The following is a 23,081-nucleotide window of genomic DNA, read 5'->3' on the forward strand; positions in this document are numbered from 1 at the left end:
GTTTTACTTGTGATTTTTTACTTTATTAGCAGAGATTTTTTCCCAAAGTTTTACTTGAAACTAAAACTAATGGAAATCTGTCCTAGCCCACAGTGTTTTCACTGACTTTTTCCTTACAGAAGGCAAACACAATGATTCAGTTATATTGACTATTTAAAGCAGAGCTGGATCATTGTCACTTGATGAATCACTTCAGTAGTTACAGTGTATCACAAAAGTGAGTACACCCCTCACATTTCTGCAGATATTTAAGTATATCTTTTCATGGGACAACACTGACAAAATGACACTTTGACACAATGAAAAGTAGTCTGTGTGCAGCTTATATAACAGTGTAAATTTATTCTTCCCTCAAAATAACTCAATATACAGCCATTAATGTCTAAACCACCGGCAACAAAAGTGAGTACACCCCTAAGAGACTACACCCCTAAATGTCCAAATTGAGCACTGCTTGTCATTTGCCCTCCAAAATGTCATGTGATTTGTTAGTGTTACTAGGTCTCAGGTGTGCATAGGGAGCAGGTGTGTTCAATTTAGTAGTACAGCTCTCACACTCTCTCATACTGGTCACTGAAAGTTCCAACATGGCACCTCATGGCAAAGAACTCTCTGAGGATCTTAAAAGACGAATTGTTGCGCTACATGAAGATGGCCAAGGCTACAAGAAGATTGCCAACACCCTGAAACTGAGCTGCAGCACAGTGGCCAAGATCATCCAGCGTTTTAAAAGAGCAGGGTCCACTCAGAACAGACCTCGCGTTGGTCGTCCAAAGAAGCTGAGTGCACGTGCTCAGCGTCACATCCAACTGCTGTCTTTGAAAGATAGGCGCAGGAGTGCTGTCAGCATTGCTGCAGAGATTGAAAAGGTGGGGGGTCAGCCTGTCAGTGCTCAGACCATACGCCGCACACTACATCAAATTGGTCTGCATGGCTGTCACCCCAGAAGGAAGCCTCTTCTGAAGTCTCTACACAAGAAAGCCCCAAACAGTTTGCTGAAGACATGTCAACAAAGGACATGGATTACTGGAACCATGTCCTATGGTCTGATGAGACCAAGATTAATTTGTTTGGTTCAGATGGTCTCAAGCATGTGTGGCGGCAATCAGGTGAGGAGTACAAAGATAAGTGTGTCATGCCTACAGTCAAGCATGGTGGTGGGAATGCCATGGTCTGGGGCTGCATGAGTGCAGCAGGTGTTGGGGAGTTACATTTCATTGAGGGACACATGAACTCCAATATGTACTGTGAAATACTGAAGCAGAGCATGATCCCCTCCCTCCGGAAACTGGGTCGCAGGGCAGTGTTCCAGCAAGATAATGACCCCAAACACACCTCTAAGACGACCACTGCTTTATTGAAGAGGCTGAGGGTAAAGGTGATGGACTGGCCAAGCATGTCTCCAGACCTAAACCCAATAGAACATCTTTGGGGCATCCTCAAGCGGAAGGTGGAGGAGCGCAAAGTCTCGAATATCCGCCAGCTCCGTGATGTCGTCATGGAGGAGTGGAAAAGCATTCCAGTGGCAACCTGTGAAGCTCTGGTAAACTCCATGCCCAGGAGAGTTAAGGCAGTTCTGGGAAATAATGGTGGCCACACAAAATATTGACACTTCAGGAACTTTCACTAAGGGGTGTACTCACTTTTGTTGCCGGTGGTTTAGACATTAATGGCTGTATATTGAGTTATTTTGAGGGAAGAATAAATTTACACTGTTATATAAGCTGCACACAGACTACTTTTCATTGTGTCAAAGTGTCATTTTGTCAGTGTTGTCCCATGAAAAGATATACTTAAATATTTGCAGAAATGTGAGGGGTGTACTCACTTTTGTGATACACTGTATATTACTTAAAATACATATAGTTCATAGGTGAGTTCACCTTGGTCATCTCACTTTCATATATTAGCTTAGTTTACATTTACGGCATTTAGCAGATGCTCTTATCCAGAGCGGCTTACAGAAGTGCCTCCATAGTGAACATTACCTTACTCTAGTTTAAGTAGACAACAGTCAAAGAATACAAATCTGCTGAAACCCTGTTAGAATTTTTTCCCAAGAAATGAATGAGTGTTAATAAGTAAGTACATGTCAGCATAAGTGCTTAGTTAAAGAGGTGGGTTTTTAATCGTCTATTGAAGACAGCAAGAGACTCAGATGTTCGGATAGACAAGGAAAGCTCCTTCCACCACTTGGGTGCAAGTACAGAGAAGAGCCTTGATGCTTGTCTTCAAGTTTTGGGTGGAGGATCAAGTCGAGCGAGATTGGCTCAGAGGTTGCGTGGTACAGAGCAAGGTTTGATTAGACCTCGAAGGTAGTTTGGAGCTGGTCCATTTTTGGCTTTGTAGGCGAGCATCAGTGTTTTAAACTGAATGCGTGCAGCTACAGGAAGCCAGCGAAGGGAACGCAGCAGTGGGGTGACGTGGCAATGTTTGAGTTGGTTAAAAACCAGGCGAGCAGCTGCATTTTATCCAACTGTGAGATTACAATATTATTAGTTGATCCAACTACCTTCGAGGTCTAATAAAACCCTATATGTACTACCCAACCTCCAAGCCACTAGTCTCGCTCGACTTGATCCTCCAACCTGGCATACATGGAAAATTAAATTTATCGGATAAAAACCAGCCACACACAAAGCAGGCATAATCATGCCAAATCCAGATAACTAGTAATTGGCACTAAGAATTTAACCAGGGAACATGCTTTGTTTTTTATGCGTACTCTGGTTTCTTATGCTAACCCTAGTAAAAAACATGAACTTTGTCAAATTACGTCTTGGCTTGTTATTTTTGCCACATAATTGCCATACGCATGACTAGTCACATCTTTACTATGTTTTATTGGCAAATTTCTTAGCAGAAGTGTTAATGGAATTGTTCAAGTCTAGGTCCAGTCATCCAGCCTGGGCCTATAGTTTGTTAGGTGAAAAAGTCACCAGCTAAGGTTAAGCCAGTAGTGAGAGAGATGATCATTCTAGAACTACTTTGCACAACATTCATTTATAAATTTTGATTAAGAAAGGAGGGATTGGGTTTCCATTTAAGAACAGCCTGTTAGTCATACTGTACACTATTTTCCTTGTTAGTAAACAGTGCCAGTACTGTAGCTATATCTGATATTTTCTACACTCTGAAGAAATACTACTAATGTCAGAAAAGCAGCTTTAAAACATTTTAGTACAATGCACTTTAATAACTTCACTCATTGTGCGTTAGCGGTATTTTTTTTTTTATTAATTACAGTCCCAGTCTGATAAATAGAAGTGCTTGTTTTGCAATTTTATTGTTAAATGCCTGGATAAGGCTGCAATGCAAGACAAGCGCCACAACATCTAGACCCTCTAAAAGGCCTTTTTACAACTACAGCAGAATTGTGGTTCTTTATTCTTCATCGACTCCATTTTCCTTCATCAGGTTGTGGTTCATTTATCAATCATAAATTAGTTATTGCTGGGTCAAACCTTTGCAGCCAGTGGCTTTCTCCCCCTTCCTTTACCCTAAAAGGAAAAAAAAAAAGTTCAGTTCAGTTTGTCAAATACTAAAGTCAAGAAAACGTTAATCTCACCTTCTTTGGGGGGTTATTTTCACCTTCGGATGCTTCACTAGGTTCAGGAATTAAGAAGAAAAAAAAAATTAGTGGAAAAGAAACGGAACCAAGAGCTAAATAACAGCATTTTTAATGTGTGCAAAATCTAGCTCTTACCCCTCATCATCTCCCTTCTCTGGCTTCTTTCTCTTTAGGAGGGAGAAAAGGGGAATATTTATTGGGGGGAAAAAACTGGAATAAATTCAGGCAAAAATGTGATTTTGGACTTACTTTGCCTGCACCATTTTTTGCTGGTTTCTTCACAGGTGACTCTTCAATATCTTCCTCTTCTTCCTCTACCTCCTCATCCATCTCTTCATCATCCATCTCCTCATCAGAATAGTCCTCCACTGTAAGATTCAAAAGGGTTTTGATCATCAGAACCACCAACAAGCAATTTCTAAGTTAAATAATGTCATGGGAAACTTACAGGCCACATGTTCTGCACCAATAAACACCGGGCCAGAGCCATGTTTCAGTCGGAATGTTACTGGAGGGTGCAAATCTAAACCAGACAAGTTAACCTAATCGACATTGAGAATCAATTGAAAAAGGAAGCATCAATGCATTTTTTTTAATAAAAAATAAAATAAAATTAAAACTACTACTTACTGTTGGCATAGACTTAGCATGTAGAGTCGCAATTGGCACAGCTTTGGCATCACCCTCACCAGTGACCAACTCAACAATGTTAAATTCATCTTTTGCAGTGTGGCCCAAGCACATCTAGAAAGTTTTAGAGTTAGTCATGTAAACACCCTTACTTCTTTATAGGCCAATACACTAGTGAACAAATCCTACAAAAGTTTTTATACACCAATGCAAAATCATAGAGACCCCTAGAATTTTAAGCTTACACATTATATACCTTTTTAAATAAATTGCAGAAGCTAAAGATCATTTGATACACATTTTATTATTGATTTGTATTTTATTTCAGGAGAAAAAAACAAACCCAATCATGCAGCACTTACAGTTCTTAATGCAAGTTGGTGCTGATGATTTGTATCATCAGTCTTAAAAGACTCTTCCTTGTTTGATTCATTTAATTCACAACCTAAATCAATAAAAAAAACTGGTTAGAGGAGCAAAACAGTTGTTTAGAAATAACCTTGCTACATATATTAAAAACACTGACCCCAGAGAGTTGACAAAGGCTTTTCTGTCTTGCTCATCTTGACAGATTTTTAGCTGACCTGAAAATGTCAAAAGCACAGTGTTGGAGGACCCTGAAGTAAACTGCTTTTAATATCACTACTAATCAGATTATTGGCTTACCTAAAAAAGGAAAAACAACCCCTCAAACAATCACAAACTGAAGAAAACAGAAAGATTGTCAGTGCTTGGTGTTTTAAAGGGGGGTGCTAAATGTGAAGCAGGTGATGGTAATTAAGGAGTGCTCACGCCAGCAGCTTAATTACCCATACCATGAATATCATTGGTCTAAAAATTTGTCTGTAATTCACAAATGCGCGTGGGTTTAGCTCAGTAAGCAGGTTTAACCCACAGTGCAGCTCCAGATTAATTAAGAAACATTTCATCTTTAGCCATATTAAAAATACCAATTTAATTTAGTGCATTTCCAATTCTAAAAGTAAACATGTTATTAACATTATTTATTTAAATAATTCTGCTGATTTAAAATTAACTGGCAATGACATGCAAGTGGAATCAAATCTGATTTACTTTACGTAAACTTTTTATGCATGTACCATTGAGGTAAATGCAAATGACTTGTACTAAAAATCTCAAGTAACCGAATACTTGCTTTTTTTTATGTGAGATCCATCTTCACAGTGATTACTGTGATCGCAATCATCAAACAATGCCATGAGGAAATCAGATTTTAAGCTGTTTACACTACAACAATTGACGCAGATAGGGATAACCCTGCTATCCATCACAACAATTACCAAAAAAACAGAAGTAAAATGCATGGATGACAACAGACATGACGTTATGTTATCGCGTCATAGAGACCAAACCAATTTCACACATTTAAACTGAAAGCCATTTTTATCACTGTTTGATCACTGTGTTAAGATATTTGGCTTTAAATATAATTGGATGTATTTAAGTACACAATATGTGTGTTACATTATACATTATTTTACATAAAGTTTCCTTTAGGTTTAAATTACAACCTTTATGCCCTGTATATTAGTATCATAAAAAATGTATCACAATTTACATCAGAATATTTTTGCCTTTTTAAATCATGGCTAAACATCTTAATATTCCATAACCATAATTTGGGGTTTGTAACATATATCATTTACATAACAGTCTGGGTAATTATCATGTGATTACTAGGTGTGAATATTTTAAAGTTGAGTCCGTGTTCTGATAATACATAAAGTACTTGGTCAGTCTCTGGCAGAATGTTTATTCTTTGTTTTGTTTTTAATTTGACCCAAAAACCTCTGTTAAGGAGGATTTAAACATTTAAATTTGTGGTGCTCCAAATTCCAGAAATATTTATGTTGCAAGTATGTGTGCTTTAATGCTCATGTTTTAAATAACTGTGTAATGTGTTTGTGTCATAGTGGGTACACTCATTACTCATTACACAAGGTTCATCAGTTCACACAAGGTTATATTGAACACAGTCTTGGACAATTTAGTAGCTATCTCCAATTCACCTCACGTGCATGTCTTTGGACTGTGGGAGGAAACCGGAGCACCCGGGGGAAACCCACGAGGACACGGGGAGAACATGCAAACTCCACACAGACAGGACCCGGACCGCCCCACCTGGGGATCGAACCCAGGACCTTCTTGCTGTGAGGTGACAGTGCTACCCACTTAGCCACCGTGCCGCCCTGTCATCAAAGACAGGGTCATCAAAAACAGAAGGTGATACAGGATAAAAAGGATGAAAAGAAGAGCAGGAAGCTGGGAGCCTGGTAAAAATTTAAGCCAATATTATATAGCTGTTATGAAATGCTGAACTGGAGAGTGTGATAAAATTATTTTTAAATAATATAATAATTTAGTATTATAAAGTACATAATTAAGCTATACACTAATAAAGGCACTAGATGTTGATTACAGTATATGTTCTGTCGTCTTTGTTTCTTATTAAGACATTTTCAGACACTAAATATAAAACCAAGCATGTGAACAAGCTGATGTGATGTAAATATTGGACCTGTAACCCAGTTTGACCTTTTTCATCTTCATGAAGATCCTCTAGTGCACAAATGCTTGGATGATGCAAATTTCTGCCAGGCAATTCAAACAACATTTTTTGAAGCTGTTCAAAACTTTTGTGAACAATCCTGTTTAAGGTACTGCAGCCATCATATAAATATGAACCTGTAAATAACCTAATCTACAAACCCCATTCAGGGAAAAAGTTGGGATATTTTTTTAAATGCCAAAAACAAGCAGATGTGTTTAGTTCTCTTAAACTTTCATTTAACTGACAAAAATACATAGAAAATAATACATTTTTGGTGGACCACTATAATTTTATTTGGTAAATATAAACAAATGAACATTTTAGTGAAAGGTTTAAAAAATGTTCAAGTTACACCTTTTTGGCATTCTACAATAGGTAGGGGTCTTAATAACAGGTTATTAGTTATTAGGTTATTAGTATTATGCAAACTGTTATCAGCAATATCTGCTACAGTCAACATCTGTCATGCTATAAATGCACCTAATCACCCAAAATGACAAATGACAAAAATGACAAATGAAACTAAATAAGCTAAAAGTAATCCTCATTCTTTTGTCCTCTATTTCACTTGGCCTTTCTAGTCCTTTACTTGCTTCTGTGTTTGCCATCAAACCAACCCCACCACCTGAATAAGCATGCCAGCAATCACAATAATTGAGCTGAGCCAGCTAATATTAACTAGATGAAGGGCAAAAATGACCAGCATGGTAAAAACTGTAATGCAAATAAATATGTGTGTGTTATTAGGGTAAAATCTGCAAAAAATAGGGCTGTTATTTTAAAATACAGGCTTGAAATATGTAATTAAGAGCGCTTTTGTTTGTGTGGGTGTTTTTTAACAAGCAATCAGTCTTCAAAAGAATGCATCAGACCCAGCAACAGTCAGCCCACCTCCTTCTTGTCTTTTCCATGTTCAAAGTTGCTCTGAGGTTCTAAATTCCTCCTAAGCTAAACCCCCTAGCTAAAACTTTTTAAAGCTAGGTTAGGAGCTCTCTGAGAGGATGAAGGCTTTATGAAGAAGCTTTATAAATACATATAGGCTTTTATGTCACAGTGGCAGGACAGAAGCCATTGTTAAGTAAAAAGCATATGACAGACAATCATATTCAGGGAAAATTAGGAAAAAATTCTCTGGCTATAGGTAAAACAAAACTTGAACTCTTTGGTCAGAACTGCAGGCAAAATGTCTACAAAAACACTATATGTCAGCAGGCTAATACCAACCATACTATAAAAAAAATAGTGGTCAGCATGAATCAGTGGACAGCATTATGCTATAGAGGTGAGAGAGTGTTACGGCCTAGTCTAGATTAGACTGTTGGGAACTGAGGGACAGATAAAAGCAGCCACATACCGAAGCATTCTTTAAAAAAAAATAACCCTCTCCAGAACACACAAACTCAGACTGGAGGAAGGGTTACACTTTAAAAAGGCAGCACTGCCAAAACAACACTAAGGTGTCTTGTTCAGTTCTCTAGATTGCCATTGAGTGGCCCAGACAAAGCCCAGACTAAAACCCTATTTATAAAACGGATAGTTCCGGTCCTAAAATCTGATTGGCTGAGCTGCGTTCGAAGCCGTTGTAAAATCCCCGATAAACGCACACCTATGACCACCTCACATCATTCCATATTAATACGCCACTGAAAAGAAAAAGTGAATGTTATGTTTGCCCTAATGTTGCCTAGCAACACTGGTAACTAACTACCTGGGGTCGTGGAAGAATGCTTTTTGTAAGTGTTTTTGTAAATAAAAACATTTATAAATTGAACATTGTTGTATTTTATTATATTTTATGTTGACCGCTGTTTTATAAAAGCCACTCGAGATCGTGCGTTACTGCTAGGATTTTATCACGGGGAAAGCTTCGCGTCGTGCCAAAACAACCTTCCCCGTGATAAAATCGCAGTAACGCACGGTCTCTCGTGGCTTATTGCTTTATTACCATCTGAAGAGAGACCATAAGATGGCAGTTCACAGACACCATCCATTCTGATGCTCAAAAGGATCTGTCCAAGTCTAGGTGTGCAAAGCTTTGCTGCTGTAATTGATGCCAACTAGGCTTCTACAAGAATAAGTCAAGAGACTGAAAACTAAAGAGATTCTGTAGGGGAAAAATGGATAAGCTTAAATGGTAATGTTAGGTAGATAGGTAGATTATCTCAGTTTGTCTGTAATTTTGTGGGGAAAAAACCCAATGTCTTTAGATTTTGGCTTTTACATTTATCACACTGGGTACATTGGGCTCTACTGGTATTCCATCTTCTAGTTTTCACTGCATTACTTTTTCACCTATATTTCACCATTATTGCACCCTCTGCTACAACTGTGAGGAGATCTTATTCAGCATGATTGCCTTTTGCAGGGAGGATTGGGAATGGCTCTGTGATATATTGGCATAATACATGCTGGGTGTTGCTATGATAAATCACAGCAAAGTCACAGACATTGTGATACATATACATTTTTCCAAAAATATGTTTACAAATACAAAGGTGTGCTTTAGGAAACTGTATCACATTACAGTTAACATTATGATGTGTTTGAGCTGTGTTAAATGCCATTTAACAGTACATACAATTGTTAAAAAGAGGCAGATTATTAAAAACAGTGCTGCTTTAGTCAGTCTACAACATAGCTTTTGAGTTCTGTATGAGGTTCCTTTTTCACATCATGACAGCTTGCATGTTTTTGGCAAGCTACATCCTCTCACAGCTTAGCCTCTGCTCAGCACTTGGATTGCATACCAAAAAGATGGGGAGAAGAAACATCCAAGGGTTCCTTTTACTACACATTGACCTCTATTTATCAAAATGTTCTGCCTATGTTGTAGTGCTTTTGAATCCTCCTAAATGGGAGTCTTGATGTGTTCTTTCCATAGCTATCACCAAAGGGGTAAAACTTTCTTAGGGACTTTCTTAGCTCTTGGATTGTAAATCAGCCTCATTTTTAAATTGTTTTAATACAAGCATTTTCCAAATAAAGATAACTGTACAAAAACAAACACCTTTGCTATTTGATATTTAACCAAATCTGTAAAAAAACACAATCTCAGTATGAGTTTTGTGGCATGGTGACACATCTGGTAGTTACAGTGCTGCACAGTTCCAGGACCCTGGGGATCTGGAATCTTGCTTTGTCCTATGTTATTCTGTAGTAAGTTTGGCATGTTCCTACATCTGTTTCCTAGAGTTTCACATGGGTTCCTTCTAGGTTCTCCTCAAACTATGCCAGTGGGTTGATTTGGCTATTTTAAATTATTAGGCATGAGTTACAAGTAAATATTTAAATGTATAATTGTGATGTAGTAGATACAGTTTGCATTCCACTCTTGCATTCCCTATTCTTTCTATGGGCTCCACCTTCAAGATCCACCTTCAATTACTAAAGATGAGTAAATACTGAAATGTGGGCTATTGATAAGTAAATACTGAAATGTGTGCTATCGGTGGGTAATAGCATTATTGGTTTGGGTGTTTCATTGCCAGAACTATATGGGGGTCATGAATAAATATAAAGCCATCATTAAAAAAAATCACAGCCCCTCTCTCCCTAATAGCAAATCATATCTGTTCGGATTCTTGTCTGGGTGAAAGCACTGCTGACATTCAAACCCAGATCTCAGTGGTAAGCTAGTGGTAGGCTGTTATATAACCACTGTAACTGTGAAGTTAAAATGTCTTAAAGCATTAACAGCTCAATTTTGAAGCAGTAGATCTCACAAGCTCACATAATAAGACAGTACTACCCACATGTATGTAAACAGGAAAATGAGCCATAACCTACATCTGGAATGTATTGACAAAACACACTCATAGCATATTTATGGTTTGGGTTAGCTGCTGTTAATACTAGCATAAAATGACAGGGGTGGCACAGCTGGTAGAGTGGTTGGTGCACAGCAGGGTCCCAAGAACCAGGGTCAAACCTAGCAGAAACCACCACCATGTGTCCAATATTATTAATGCTTTTGTTTGTAATTTCTTCAGTCATATTTAAAAAAAATATTGTAGAAATGAAGGTTCTTATGAAAGAGGGGTTCCATATGTATGTTTGGTCATTCCCATTCTGATATATCAACACAGCATAAAGCATTGGCAAGTGAGCTGCAGTCAACTAACATTATGGAAATTATGGACCTGACCATGGCAAAATAAGAAAATACGCTGCGAAGTTAGAGAGAGAGAGAGAGAGAGAGAGAGAGGAACAAGGGGGTTGGTTGTAGATAGTAGCAGAAAGACAGAAAGAGACCGAATGAGATGACTCGCCACCGCATCCAAGAAACATTGATCAGTAGAAATCACGTTCCGCCTACACGACTAATTTAGCGTTTACATCGCTGGTGTCAGTAGGCTGTCTGTACCGGACTTGTCGGTTGTTTAGTGCATGTGTATGCTTTTTAAGCATCAATCCTTCGGAGCTTCTTGACATGCCGATCACACGTTTGGCTGAAAGTGGTGCCCTAAGCGCGTTGGTTTGGATTGGCATTCTGTGTGGAGTCATTCTGACCCAAGGTAAATATTACCTTCCATTATTAATTAGCGTGATCTCTTATTTTACTTTTTGTGCTTAGATGATACTGACTGTATAACGTGTGACCTTTTCATTCGGACATTTCCTCCTTTTTTCCAATAATTCTGCGACAAATTAGTGCAGTTAATTATTGATTTTCTATCAGTGTAGTGTGGAATTGGCACAGGGAACCACGTCGCACGCGGCATGTGGATGCACTGGGGAATTGGTTTGCAGGCTTTTAAACATTAAAAATGAGATTAGCTTCCAGTGTGGTTTCAGGGACAAAAAGAGGCCATTGACAATGCAGAACAACGGAATGCAGGCTTGTTTTGATCCGCTGCGTGATCATACGCATCAACGAAAACTGAAGAGGGACTGACTGCGCTATGTATGGCTGATGTGAACGGTGCCATGAATTATGGACCTTACGAAATATTTTAAAAACTTAACAATGGAAAAGCAACACCAAATCTTTCACATGCCTACATTGTCATAAACATCAGCCCATGTGCTGCAAAAAGATTCTGGTGTAGAAAATGGTAATGTCAACTTTATACTTGGGCTATAGCACCATTACTTTGGCAGTATACAACAGTTTAATGACGTGTAAAGGTAATGTCACTTTTAAAAAACACATTAGGCTAGATTAGGATTTTGATAATAGTAGGTATATAACAGAAAAAAAAAACATCTGTGGCTTATATGTAGTTTATTGTATACAGTACTTGTAATGTATAAATTAACACTTTTTCTTTATAATGAGTTTCAATAATGGCATTAATAATTAACAAAATTATTGTTTTTTGTACTACGGTTTTTGTCATTTTTACAAAAATTTGTGTTGATGACAAAGGAAATGTAAGATTTAGTATTATTTTATGTCACTAAGTTAATATGTGCAATCCTGTGTGTGTAAATCACAAATTGGCATCTGTTAAAGCAAGTCACTTTTCCCTTACAGTTTGTATACTGTAGATCCTCTTTGAAACACCATCAACAGTAAAACAGTAATCAGCAGAGAGGCTTCTATGCACATTGCCAAGGATTATGCCCTTCTTTACCCCCAAATATGCAAGAAATGCATCAAGATGCTTCAGTCATATATATGTTTTTTGTTAAATCCCATAATGTTTTTGTTATTTACTTGTACGTGTTACACATGTGTATCACGATATTATATCATTTTAAACATTTATTTAATCCAAAAATGTAGAGTGGCATGACTGTCACTATATGTGCAGATAAAATAATGTATCCAGATTAGAGTTCAATTTGATTCAAAACCTACATGGAAAACACTGAGCACAGGACATAAATACCTCCAATTCATCAAAGTGTCTCTAGGTGGATTGTAGAGAAGCCACCCCACAAATGGACATGTTTATGGAGGTGAAATCAAATTTGAGTACCCAGAAGAAACCGAGGGTAGACATGACAAAAATGCATAAAACGTTATTGACATTGTAAAAAAAACATGGTGTTTGCCGTGACAAACGTGACAAAGCCTTAGAAAATGCACTTTTTATAAAATAAACTGTTGTTATAAAATTTGATTTTTTATTATAAACGCTCTAAAGATTCATCGTTTTGAGCACATAGTGTTGTTTTGTAATGAGATATCCAGACTTATCTCAAACCTTGTCAAGCTTCTGTGTCTGTCCTGTAGTATTCTAAATTAATTTAATTTTTAACCTTGCATTATTGGGCATTGGCTGACTAAATAACAAGCAGATAGAACAATAGCTTGCTAAGTGTACACTAATTTAAGGATCTTAAACATTTTCAGCATGCAGCCTAATAAACTGTTAAAAGTTTGACTGATAGCTCAAGTAGAATAAAATAGATCCATGTATACTCCTCAGATGGAACAGACCAGTCCGCTTGAAGCCATTTCGAATACGGTTTCTATTTGATTGAACAAGGTGTGTAATCATTTCAATAACCTATTAAATAGAAGATTAATAGCCACACAAACACCTGTACCTGGTTACTTTCCCAATTAGAAAGTTTGTTTTGCACATTTGCAATTGTGTCATAGTGGAAGATTGTGGAAAATTGTTCTTCAGAAGAGGCAAAGTTTATTTTATAAGACTTAAAATACTTAGCAAGATGGACACACTCAATAACGATTTGTTCAGTATTTATATATCAGCAATATTTAAAATTATTTACTATTTTCACATCCACTAATGAAGACAGGCTGGTACATTGAGTATCAGTTATAGACACATTGCCAAAATTTGGTATTCATTTGGTATTCATGAGTTAATAAACTTCTTATTTAAACATGTGGACTTGGTCCTCTTTTGCTTTTATGGAAAGGCTTTTTACTTGATCATAAATTAAAGGAGTTGCTTTTACATTTGAGATTTTGGATTTTGTACAGCTTAGTTTTACACTAAACAAATGCCAAACCATTTCTATGTTCAGTTTGCTTTGTTGTGCTTAAAGCAGACATGGCTTCTCCTTTTGTAGTTTATACACACTTCCATTGTTTTGAAATATTGTTCTGTTGGTTTTCTTTAAATACACACAGCTTGTGTTTGCTGCCTGTAACTTTGCTATAAGGAAAAAGCACTGACAATTCAAGACCTCCAACCCAATTTTTTATGCTTACAACACAGCTTATGCCAAGTTCACACTACACGACTTTCTAAGTTGTCAGGTTGCTGTACAGTTCACACTAAACAACTGGATCGCTTGTAATTGGGAATCTTTCAAGTCGGTCTGGCTTTCACACTACAGGACTGATCTGCGATAGGGGCTTTCACACTAAACAATCTATTACCAACTGGAATCACAGGCGAGTCTGTCTGGTCTCCCAAACTATGTTTTGTCACAAAAACAAACATGAGAAGTGACGAGGGGTTTTATTATACCATGTCCAAAAATGCACGTCAACAAGTAGCGAGCGATCAAAGTTTGTGTAAAGCAAGTAGGAAAAATAAATGAATCTGAGTGGATTGGGCTATGCGGCCAGCAGGGATTGTTTGTTCTATAGTGAGTTGGAGGGTAATAAATATTTTTTGCAATGCAACGTTGGTGTGATGTTTTGAAGAGAACGATAAGGCCAGAAATACTGTAAAAATTGAGTGTCCCAACTTTTTACAACTCCTCCACCGCTGAGCAAGCGCCCTGGGCAACCAGGTTCCTTTCACAGCTCCACACCTCTCTTAAATCCGGTTTTTTCCCACCCTAGCAGACTGGAGGCCAATTTGTCTGCTGCAGGCATTAGCCAATTACACCTGATAGAGGGCGCCCAGCCGACGGGTAGCAGAGCCTAGACTCGAACCTGGGAGTTCAGAATCTCGGCGCTGGTGTGCTAGAAAGAGTGTTCTTTTAAGTGTATGCTTCATTCTTTTTCTTTCAATCATACCGCTGATCCATAGGCCAATACATTGGGTTTTTATTCATTGCTCCACAGAACAGAATCCAAATCTTCTGTTGCTTATTTGTATGGTTTTGAGCATAGTGAAGACAAGTTTTTCTGTGCTTTTGGGTCAGCAGAAGTGCACAGCTTAGAGTTTGGACACAGAGACCTTCAGTGTTTAGTATGCATCTTACTGTGCAAACTGAAACCTTACTGCCAGCTGCCACCAAATGTTGCTGCAGTTTTTTTGAAGTCACTCGAGGGTTTCTGACCACCTGCCTCCTCAGGAAATTGGTGGTAGCTTGCTCTTTCTGCCAAATCCAGGTAACGTAACCAGTACTTTCAATTGTATCTCTAGGAACATGCAGTGCCTTTGCTATATTTTTTCTTGTTTTTCTTGTTTGTGTGGGGTAGTTATTTTTCTTTTAACTTTTTGGACAACTCTCTTGACTTTAGCATGCAATCAAATGTAACAATCTACAAACCCTTAACCAGTCCAGGTATTTGATGTGTTTTATCTTAAGCACACCTAATGCAACTAATAAAGCCCTTGATTAGTTGAATCAGGTGAGCTTGAGACAACACCTGATTTGCAAATGTGTGCTTTTATGAGGGATTTGATTAAGGGAGTTGATTAATTCTGAGACTAAATAATACTGGATTGAATAATATCCAATGATATTATAAAATATTATTAAAATGTGTTCAGTGAAATAGCATTGTTTTGCATAAAAACATAAAGTAAAAGAGATTTGAAAGTGAGCATGTCATTACTCCCTAGTATTGTCATTAGTTAATGTTAGTCTAAGATTATTATAAGTTCTTCATTATAAGGTCCTTTTGTAGGTACCTTTACAACCAATCTTCTCATTAACTGGAATTAATTGGAGGCACATACCTTCTAATATGTCTATTATTTTGACTTAAAAGACTGGATCACATTTTAATGGCATACTTATGTGTGTTTACAATCCTTTTTTTATAGAATGTTGTTGGTTTAAAATATAAGTGCCGATTGAATATTAATATTAAAGATTAAATATTAGATTAAACAAAGAACTTATGGATGTGACATAAACAAGCAAAACACTAAACTAGTTTCAGTAAAAATTGGTGTGGGTGTTGTGGATTTGGATGGCTTCTGGAAATGCAATGACATTTAAAAGCAAATTAGTGCAACCAATTTACCCTCATGTTTTTGGGAGGTGCGTAGAAACTATTGTACCCTGAGGAAACAACCATAGACATAATGAGAACAAGCAGTGGATTCATTGCGGATTGATTGCTCCCACTTATTGACAAGTCACATTTTGGGCCACATTATCAGTGCAGATGACATGGCAGACACTGCTCTACAGAGACAGACTAACAAAATTACAAACATTGAACATTTGGAATTACTTATTTGCTGTTTTAACAATGCCTGCTTGTCATAATCATAGGTGTTAGCCTTTATAGTTGTATATAGTTGTAAACACCGATCAGCCATAACATTAAAACCACCTCCTTGTTTCTACACTCACTGTATATTTTATCATCTCCACTTACCATATAAAAGCACGTTGTAGTTCTACAATTACTGACTGTAGTTGATCTGTTTCTCTGTATACTTTGTTAGCCCCCTTTCACCCTGTTTTTCAATGGTCAGGACCCCCTCAGGACCACTAAAGAGTAGGTATTATTTGGGTGGTGGATCATTCTCAGCACTGCAGTGACACTGACATGGTGGTGGTGTGTTAGTGTGTGTTGTGCTGGTATGAGTGGATCAGACACAGCAGCGCTGATGGAGTTTTTAAACACCTTACTGTCACTGCTATACTGAGAATAGTCCACCAACCAAAAATATCCAGCCAACAGCACCCCACGAGCAGCATCCTGTGACCACTGACGAAGGTCTAGAAGATGACCAACTCATCCAGCAGCAATAGATGAGCGATCGTCTCTGACTTTACATCTACAAGGTGGACCAACTAGGTAGGAGTGTCTAATAGAGTGGACAGTGAGTGGACACAGTGTTTAAAAACTCCAGCAGCGCTTCTGTGTCTGATCCACTCATACTAGCACAACACACACTAACACACCACCACCATGTCATTGTCACTGCAGTGCTGAGAATGATCCACCACCTAAATAATACCTGCTCTGTGGTGGTCCTGTGGGGGTCCTGACCATTGAAGAACAGGGTGAAAGCAGGTTAAAAAAGAAGTAGTAAAAAAGTCAGTAATTGTAGAACTACAAAGTGGACAGTGAGTGTAGAAACAAGGAGGTGGTTTTAATGTTATGGCTGATCGGTGTATAGTTGTTTAGTTGTTTTGCAATTATTCCGGGTTAAACTGTTTAGTTGCTATAAAAAGTACAAATTATTGCTATACAAGAGGTTACAGTGTAACAAGCTTACTTTCTGTGGAGATCAGCAGTAGGCTCAGATTACAGAATCACATTCACCTCCTCTGCCACTAATAGCTGTCAGGAGGCATGGAGGGGCAGATTGTCTGTGGCTAATCTTTTATCAGACAGTCTTTGCATCTCATAAGCTCTGTGAGGCCGGCATCTTTTGTTTTTTAATCCTTTTTCATGGAACTCAGCCAGTGTCACAGCGTCCTTTGGCCATCACTGAGTAAGCGCCATGTATGGGCAAGCTGCCTCCAAAGAGACCCAAGGACAAAAAGAGCCTTCAAGCTGCCTTTAAAGAGCCCCAAGGACACTGGATAAGGACTGTGTCAGTAATAGAGTGGCTGTTGTGCCTCTTTTTTAATTTTCTCCCGTCTTATACTGCATCCCTCTCTTTTATTCATCTCTTTAAAAAAAAAAAAAAAGTGCTGTGATAACTCAGGTTTACACTTTTTCTATCTTGTTTTCTTCTTTAAATGTTCAGAGTTTGTAAGTTTTTAATGTTTGTTGGGGACACCATAGGCTTATGTCCCTGGGATGCATACATTTCTTTTCTGTTCTGGGTGAGCCTGTGGAGTGTGAGATCCTGTATTTCACTAATGTGCTCTTTTATCTTTTTGCCTCTCCGCTTTGGGCTGCAGATTTTATGTGGTTTTTTTGTTTCATTAATTTCTGTGGTTTTGCTATCCTTTAATTTCATTTTCATTCATTTCATTTTCAGCATTTAGCAGACGCTTTTATCCAAAGCGACTTACACAATGAGGGGAACACGATGAACAATTGAGGGTTAAGGGCCTTGCTCAGGGACCCAACAGTGGCAACTGGGTGGTGGCGGGGCTTGAACCGGCAACCTTCTGTTTACTAGTCCAGTACCTTAACCACTGAGCTATCACTGGCCCCCCACTGGCTGGTTATTGTAATTTGTGGTTACATGTTTGCTTGTTCTTTAGCAACAGTTTTGTTCTGCCTTGGTTAAGGATCATGCACACTGGGTTCATCTTCCCTGTTCTTGCAGGTACAGAGCTACGTGCCTTCTCAGTGGCAAATCACGCTGTGTGTCTTTACAGAAGTAAACAATGTTGCTATGCCTCTTTGCTGATCACAATTAAGACCATTTAGTCAGAATAAATATATAAGGGTATTTTAAAGCCTTTCAGTATGGCCCTGCTTAATGCTGGACAGGACCCATATGCCAATACATATTCATGTTATAGATATAAATGTATCATAAAATATTTTGTATAAATGTGATTATAAATTTGTTAATTTCAATCTTTAGCCACATTTTATGATTTTCTTTACTACTCTGTTCAAGAAGATCATTTAAAAAAAAAATTTTGTTTTTGCATTTTGCATTTTTCCCCAATTTGTTTCCAAACTAGTTGTGTCTAATTTCCTTTCTGTATGATGCCACTGTCCATAATAAACCCCCCTCCAACACACAAACAGTCACTGACCTCTTTGTTTTACCTGCAATAGAGGGGGTCTCACACAGAGCAAGTATTGCTGTGGAAAGTTATTCACTACTATTTGTGGAACAACTATCTCTCATGCAGATTTTTTAACCAGCCAGCAGAGGCTGCAGTTGCAGCAGCAAAGAGGAAGGCACAGCCGATAGTGTCTGTGTGGGTGCCCCATTGGACAATAACAGCTGAGACCGGAGCTCGAGATCTCGGCCGGAGCTCATGGATCATTAAGTTATCTACATATACAAGTTGTCTACATATTTCAGGTCGTCCACAGATCTTTAATCTTCCATTAGTATTCTGACTAAAAGTCTCAAGCTCCATTAGATGGATCAAGCATCTATTCCTACACAGTTTTACTGTCCTTGCCACCGAGCACAACCCCCATAACACCATGTTTTACCTTAGAAATTACATTACATAGGTGATGTGCAATGCCTATTTTTTACTCAGACATAGTTCTTACTTTTCTTAAAGTTTCTTTTTCATCTCACAAGACCAGAGAAATGTTTTCTCTTGCCAGTTCTTTGCATGTTGTTTGGCAAAGTCTATATAGTCTTTGGGACCAGTGGCTTTGATTCTGTTTCTCTCCTGATTTGTGAAGTACTGCAGAGATGGTTGCCCATTCAGTATGTTTTTTCATCTCTGCGCAGGACAGCTCTTTTAGAGTGAACTTTGGTTTTTTTTCTACCCTCCTCACCTAGGCCTTTCTTGCCTGAAGAGGAACTACTTACATTTGAGAGACTGAAACTCCATCAAAAACCAAATCTTGTTGTGACATACAGTACATCATACACAAATCTTGTGAAGAGAATGGCAACTGGACTAGAAATAGCTTCAAAGGGTAGGGCTAACTTTGCTCTTTTGGCACCAAGAGACAATGAAATTGTCAGGGCTTAAACTTAAAACAGTATTGTGGGATGTAAGTGTTGTTTAGTGTTGAAAATGTGGTGCGATGGGACAGTTTGGAAAATGCAAATAAATGCTGTGTTTCTTACATTTCCCTTGACTTTTATTAAATTGCAGACAGAATTAACCCAAGATATTTCCAGGATAATGTGGTACTGAAAATAAATATATTATGTGTAGTATGATCTATGTGTAGTATGATCTATGTGTAGAATGATCTGCACCTTTACCTTGCATATATTATGTGTAGTATGATCTATGTGTAGAATGATCTGCACCTTTACCTTGCAAACAATTATTAAAATTAAGAAGGCTTAACAGAAATTATAATATGGGTCTCAGAATGCATAATTCTGCTGTTGTGCTTTACCAACTTCATCACTTGCTTTAGCCATTTCTCATTAGCAGTGGTTTCTGTTGGGATCCAGATTTCATTATTGTATTCAGCTACTGTCTGTATGTAGATTAGAATGTACATCCTTTCTTTAAATATACACCGATCAGCCATAACATTAAAACCACCTCCTTGTTTCTACACTCACTGTCTATTTTATCAGCTCCACTTACCATATAGGAGCACTTTGTAGTTCTACAATGACTGACTGTAGTCCATCTGTTTCTCTGCATGCTTTGTTAGCCCTTTTTCATGCTGTTCTCCCAGGACCACTACGGAGTAGGTGTTATTTGGGTGGTGGATCATTCTCAGCACTGCAGTGACACTGACATGTTAGTGTGTGTTGTGCTGGTATGAGACACAGCAGCTCTGCTGAAGTTTTTAAACAACTTACTGTCACTGCTGGACTGAGAGTAGTCCACCAACCAAAAATATATCCAGCCAACTGTGACCACTCATGAAGGTCTAGAAGATGACTCAAACAGCAGCAATAGATAAGCGATCATCTCTGACTTTACATCTACAAGGTGGACCAACTAGGTAGGAGTGTCTAATAGAGTGGACAGTGAGTGGACACGGTATTTAAAAACTCCAGCAATGCTGCTGTGTCTGATGCACTCATACCAGCACAACACACACTAACACACCACCACCATGTCAGTGTCACTGCAGTGCTGAGAATCATTCACCACCTAAATAATACCTGCTCTTTGGGGGTCCTGACCATTGAAGAACAGGGTGAAAGCAGGCTAAAACAGTATGTAGAGAAACATATGAACTACAGTCAGTAATTGTAGAACTACGAAGTGCTTCTATATGGTAAGTGGAGCTGATAAAATGGATAGTGAGTGTAGAAAGAAGGAGGTGGTTTTAATGTCATGGCTGATCAGTGTATGTTTATTTTCATCCCACTTTCCAGTTCTTTTCACTTGGTTGAATGGGAACTCCAAATTTGCCCCTAAATATGTATGATGCCCTGCAATTAGATACCACTGCCCTTTGCACTTGTCTTGGTCTTTTAGGCCTAAGCTTCAGATTCACCAGAACCCTGACCAGGGAAAAGTTGTTGATAAAAACAAATGTTAATACCTTCACTTAATTTTACTAACTGCTTTACCGTTAAAAAAATCCCATTGGGTCTGGCACCACCTGTAAACATTTGGTGCATGGCAGAAACACACAAATCCATGCTGCTGTGTGGCACCCACTTTACCTGATTCACTATCAACAATGAGTTTGAACTGCAAATATATTGAATTGTAGTAGTAAAGCCAAAATAATAAAACCACAAAAAAATCCAAATACTGAAGAATTTGTAAATGTCTAAAATCCTAGACCTACTGAGTATTTTAGTGAATGATTATTCAAGTGTCAAAGCATATTGGTAAGGCTGTCTAGGGCTGGCTTAGTGTATTGCTGTGCTCATTAAAAAAACCCTCACACATTTCACACCTCTACACATAGAGGACAAGCTACAGGGGTTATGGGGGTGGGGGCTGGTTGTTTGGTAGCCATGCTGTTGGCATTCTAATATATTGATGAAAACATTGTTTAGCCCTAGTCTTGTCAAGAAAGTAAAAAGACTCTTGACTCTCTCTCTCTCTAATTGTTCAAACTAAAATAAATAACAATATTATTGTTATATATATTTTTTAATTAAGAATGTTGTTTAATTTAATATTGTTTAAAAAAAAAATGCAGTCGCAAAATGTCAGTTGTCATATTCAAACAAAAATACAAATTGTAAATACCTTAAAAGGTACACTATATGGCCAAAAGTATTTGGACACCTGGAAGTGAGCTTGTTGGACATCACATTTCAGAAGCAAATAGTATTAAAATAGACTTCTTTGTGATCTTTACAGCTATAACAACAGAAACTTTTTTCAGAAGCCTTCTCACACAATTTTATAGTTTTTTTGTAGAAATGTTATATAATGTAATAAAATGTCCTTTATATAAGTGATTCATGTAAGTGATAAGTGCTAGCAATTGTCGTGGCTGAAACACATACATTTAATAACACAATACTTGTATGTATATAGTGTGGAATAGAAAGTGGGATTAAGCAGTTGTAGCCTAGTGGCTAGGGTACTGGACTAGTAATCAAAAGGTTGCAGGTTCAAGCCCCACCACTGCCAGGTTGCTGCTGTTGGGCCCTTGAGCAAGGCCCTTAACCCACAATTGCTCAGACTGTATTCTGTCACAGTACTGTAAGTCACTTTGGATAACAGCATCTGCTAAATGCTGAAAATGTTCATGTATTAGTGTTGTATGGGGATGTGAAGTCTTAGTAAATAAAGAATATTTATTTATACCTACAAATTCCCATAAGTAGACATAATTTTATTTCATTTTCATGTTTACCACTGCTTTATCATGGTCAGGGTTGCAGTGAGTCAGGTCTCTCATAAATCACTGGGCACAATATAGTAACACATCGTGGGGTCATAATCCTTTTGTCTTGATAAACTCTCATAAGAGATTCAAGTAAGGGCTAAAAAGCTTTAGGTTTGATACTGCACCATATGTTTGGAACATCTGAACAATACTTACAATGGTGTCCCAAGGAACAGTAAAGGTCTTGTATATATTTGTATACCAATTAAGGAGAAATTATCAGCTTTTGTGACAGCTCCATTTTTTTTACCAAGGTTACAACACCTTAAACACTTGAATCTCAGGTGGTGTTTATATAACACATCACAGATAAATCAAATCAAGAGTTGTTTATTGAGTTTCCAATGGTTTAATTATTTCATAGTCCAACTTAAGGGTATATAGACTAGCAGTAGGTTTAAAGATCAGCAATATTATGTAGAGGTTGAGTAATTGTGACATGTTTTTTACCTCTAAAGCTAATTTTTTAGGGTTAATGTTGCACTCAAAGGCACAAATACACTGCCATGTCATTATAGACCCTGGCCTTCAACTATAAAAATCTGCATCATCCTTAGTTTTTTTTTTTTGGCCAGGAAACTACATTTGTAATTATTTCCATAAACCGATCCACAGTTTGACTTATACGACCTGTGTACATGATTTTACTGAGCAAGTCGATTTTAGATGAACTCTGAACATTGTTGATGTATGGTTTCTGCTGTTCATAGTCCAGTCTTAACTCTCATAGAAGAATAGTTGTCAAAATATTCCCTTTAAGCCCTTGTGGTGAGATTTATTACAGGAGGGTGATGGTTTTAATGCAGCACTGTGTGAGAATCGAAGGTCACAGGCATTTAGTGGTACTTTTCAGCTTTGCCCTT

General features: G+C 37.9%; 2 protein-coding genes across 2 annotated transcripts in view; one reads left to right on the plus strand and one right to left on the minus strand.

The window, feature by feature from the left end:
- Positions 1–3,251: 3,251 nt before the first annotated feature.
- npm2b (nucleophosmin/nucleoplasmin, 2b) lies at positions 3,252–4,764 on the minus strand. Its single transcript, XM_063014567.1, has 8 exons — positions 4,728–4,764; positions 4,564–4,646; positions 4,202–4,315; positions 4,020–4,113; positions 3,821–3,939; positions 3,707–3,738; positions 3,569–3,605; positions 3,252–3,500 (listed from the first exon to the last, which is right to left on the minus strand). Exons 1-8 carry the CDS (start codon positions 4,762–4,764, stop codon positions 3,459–3,461), a joined length of 558 nt encoding a protein of 185 aa, XP_062870637.1. The 3' UTR covers positions 3,252–3,458.
- A 6,380-nt stretch (positions 4,765–11,144) lies between these two features.
- LOC134332335 (seizure 6-like protein) overlaps positions 11,145–23,081 on the plus strand; it is a 70,560-nt gene continuing 58,623 nt past the window's right edge. Inside the window, exon 1 of the mRNA XM_063013941.1 lies at positions 11,145–11,287. Within this exon, the coding sequence (XP_062870011.1) occupies positions 11,203–11,287 (85 nt within the window). The 5' untranslated portion in view covers positions 11,145–11,202. The remainder of the gene's footprint in view (positions 11,288–23,081) is intronic.

Source organism: Trichomycterus rosablanca, chromosome 18, assembly GCF_030014385.1.
Source record: "Trichomycterus rosablanca isolate fTriRos1 chromosome 18, fTriRos1.hap1, whole genome shotgun sequence".
NCBI lineage: Eukaryota > Metazoa > Chordata > Actinopteri > Siluriformes > Trichomycteridae > Trichomycterus > Trichomycterus rosablanca.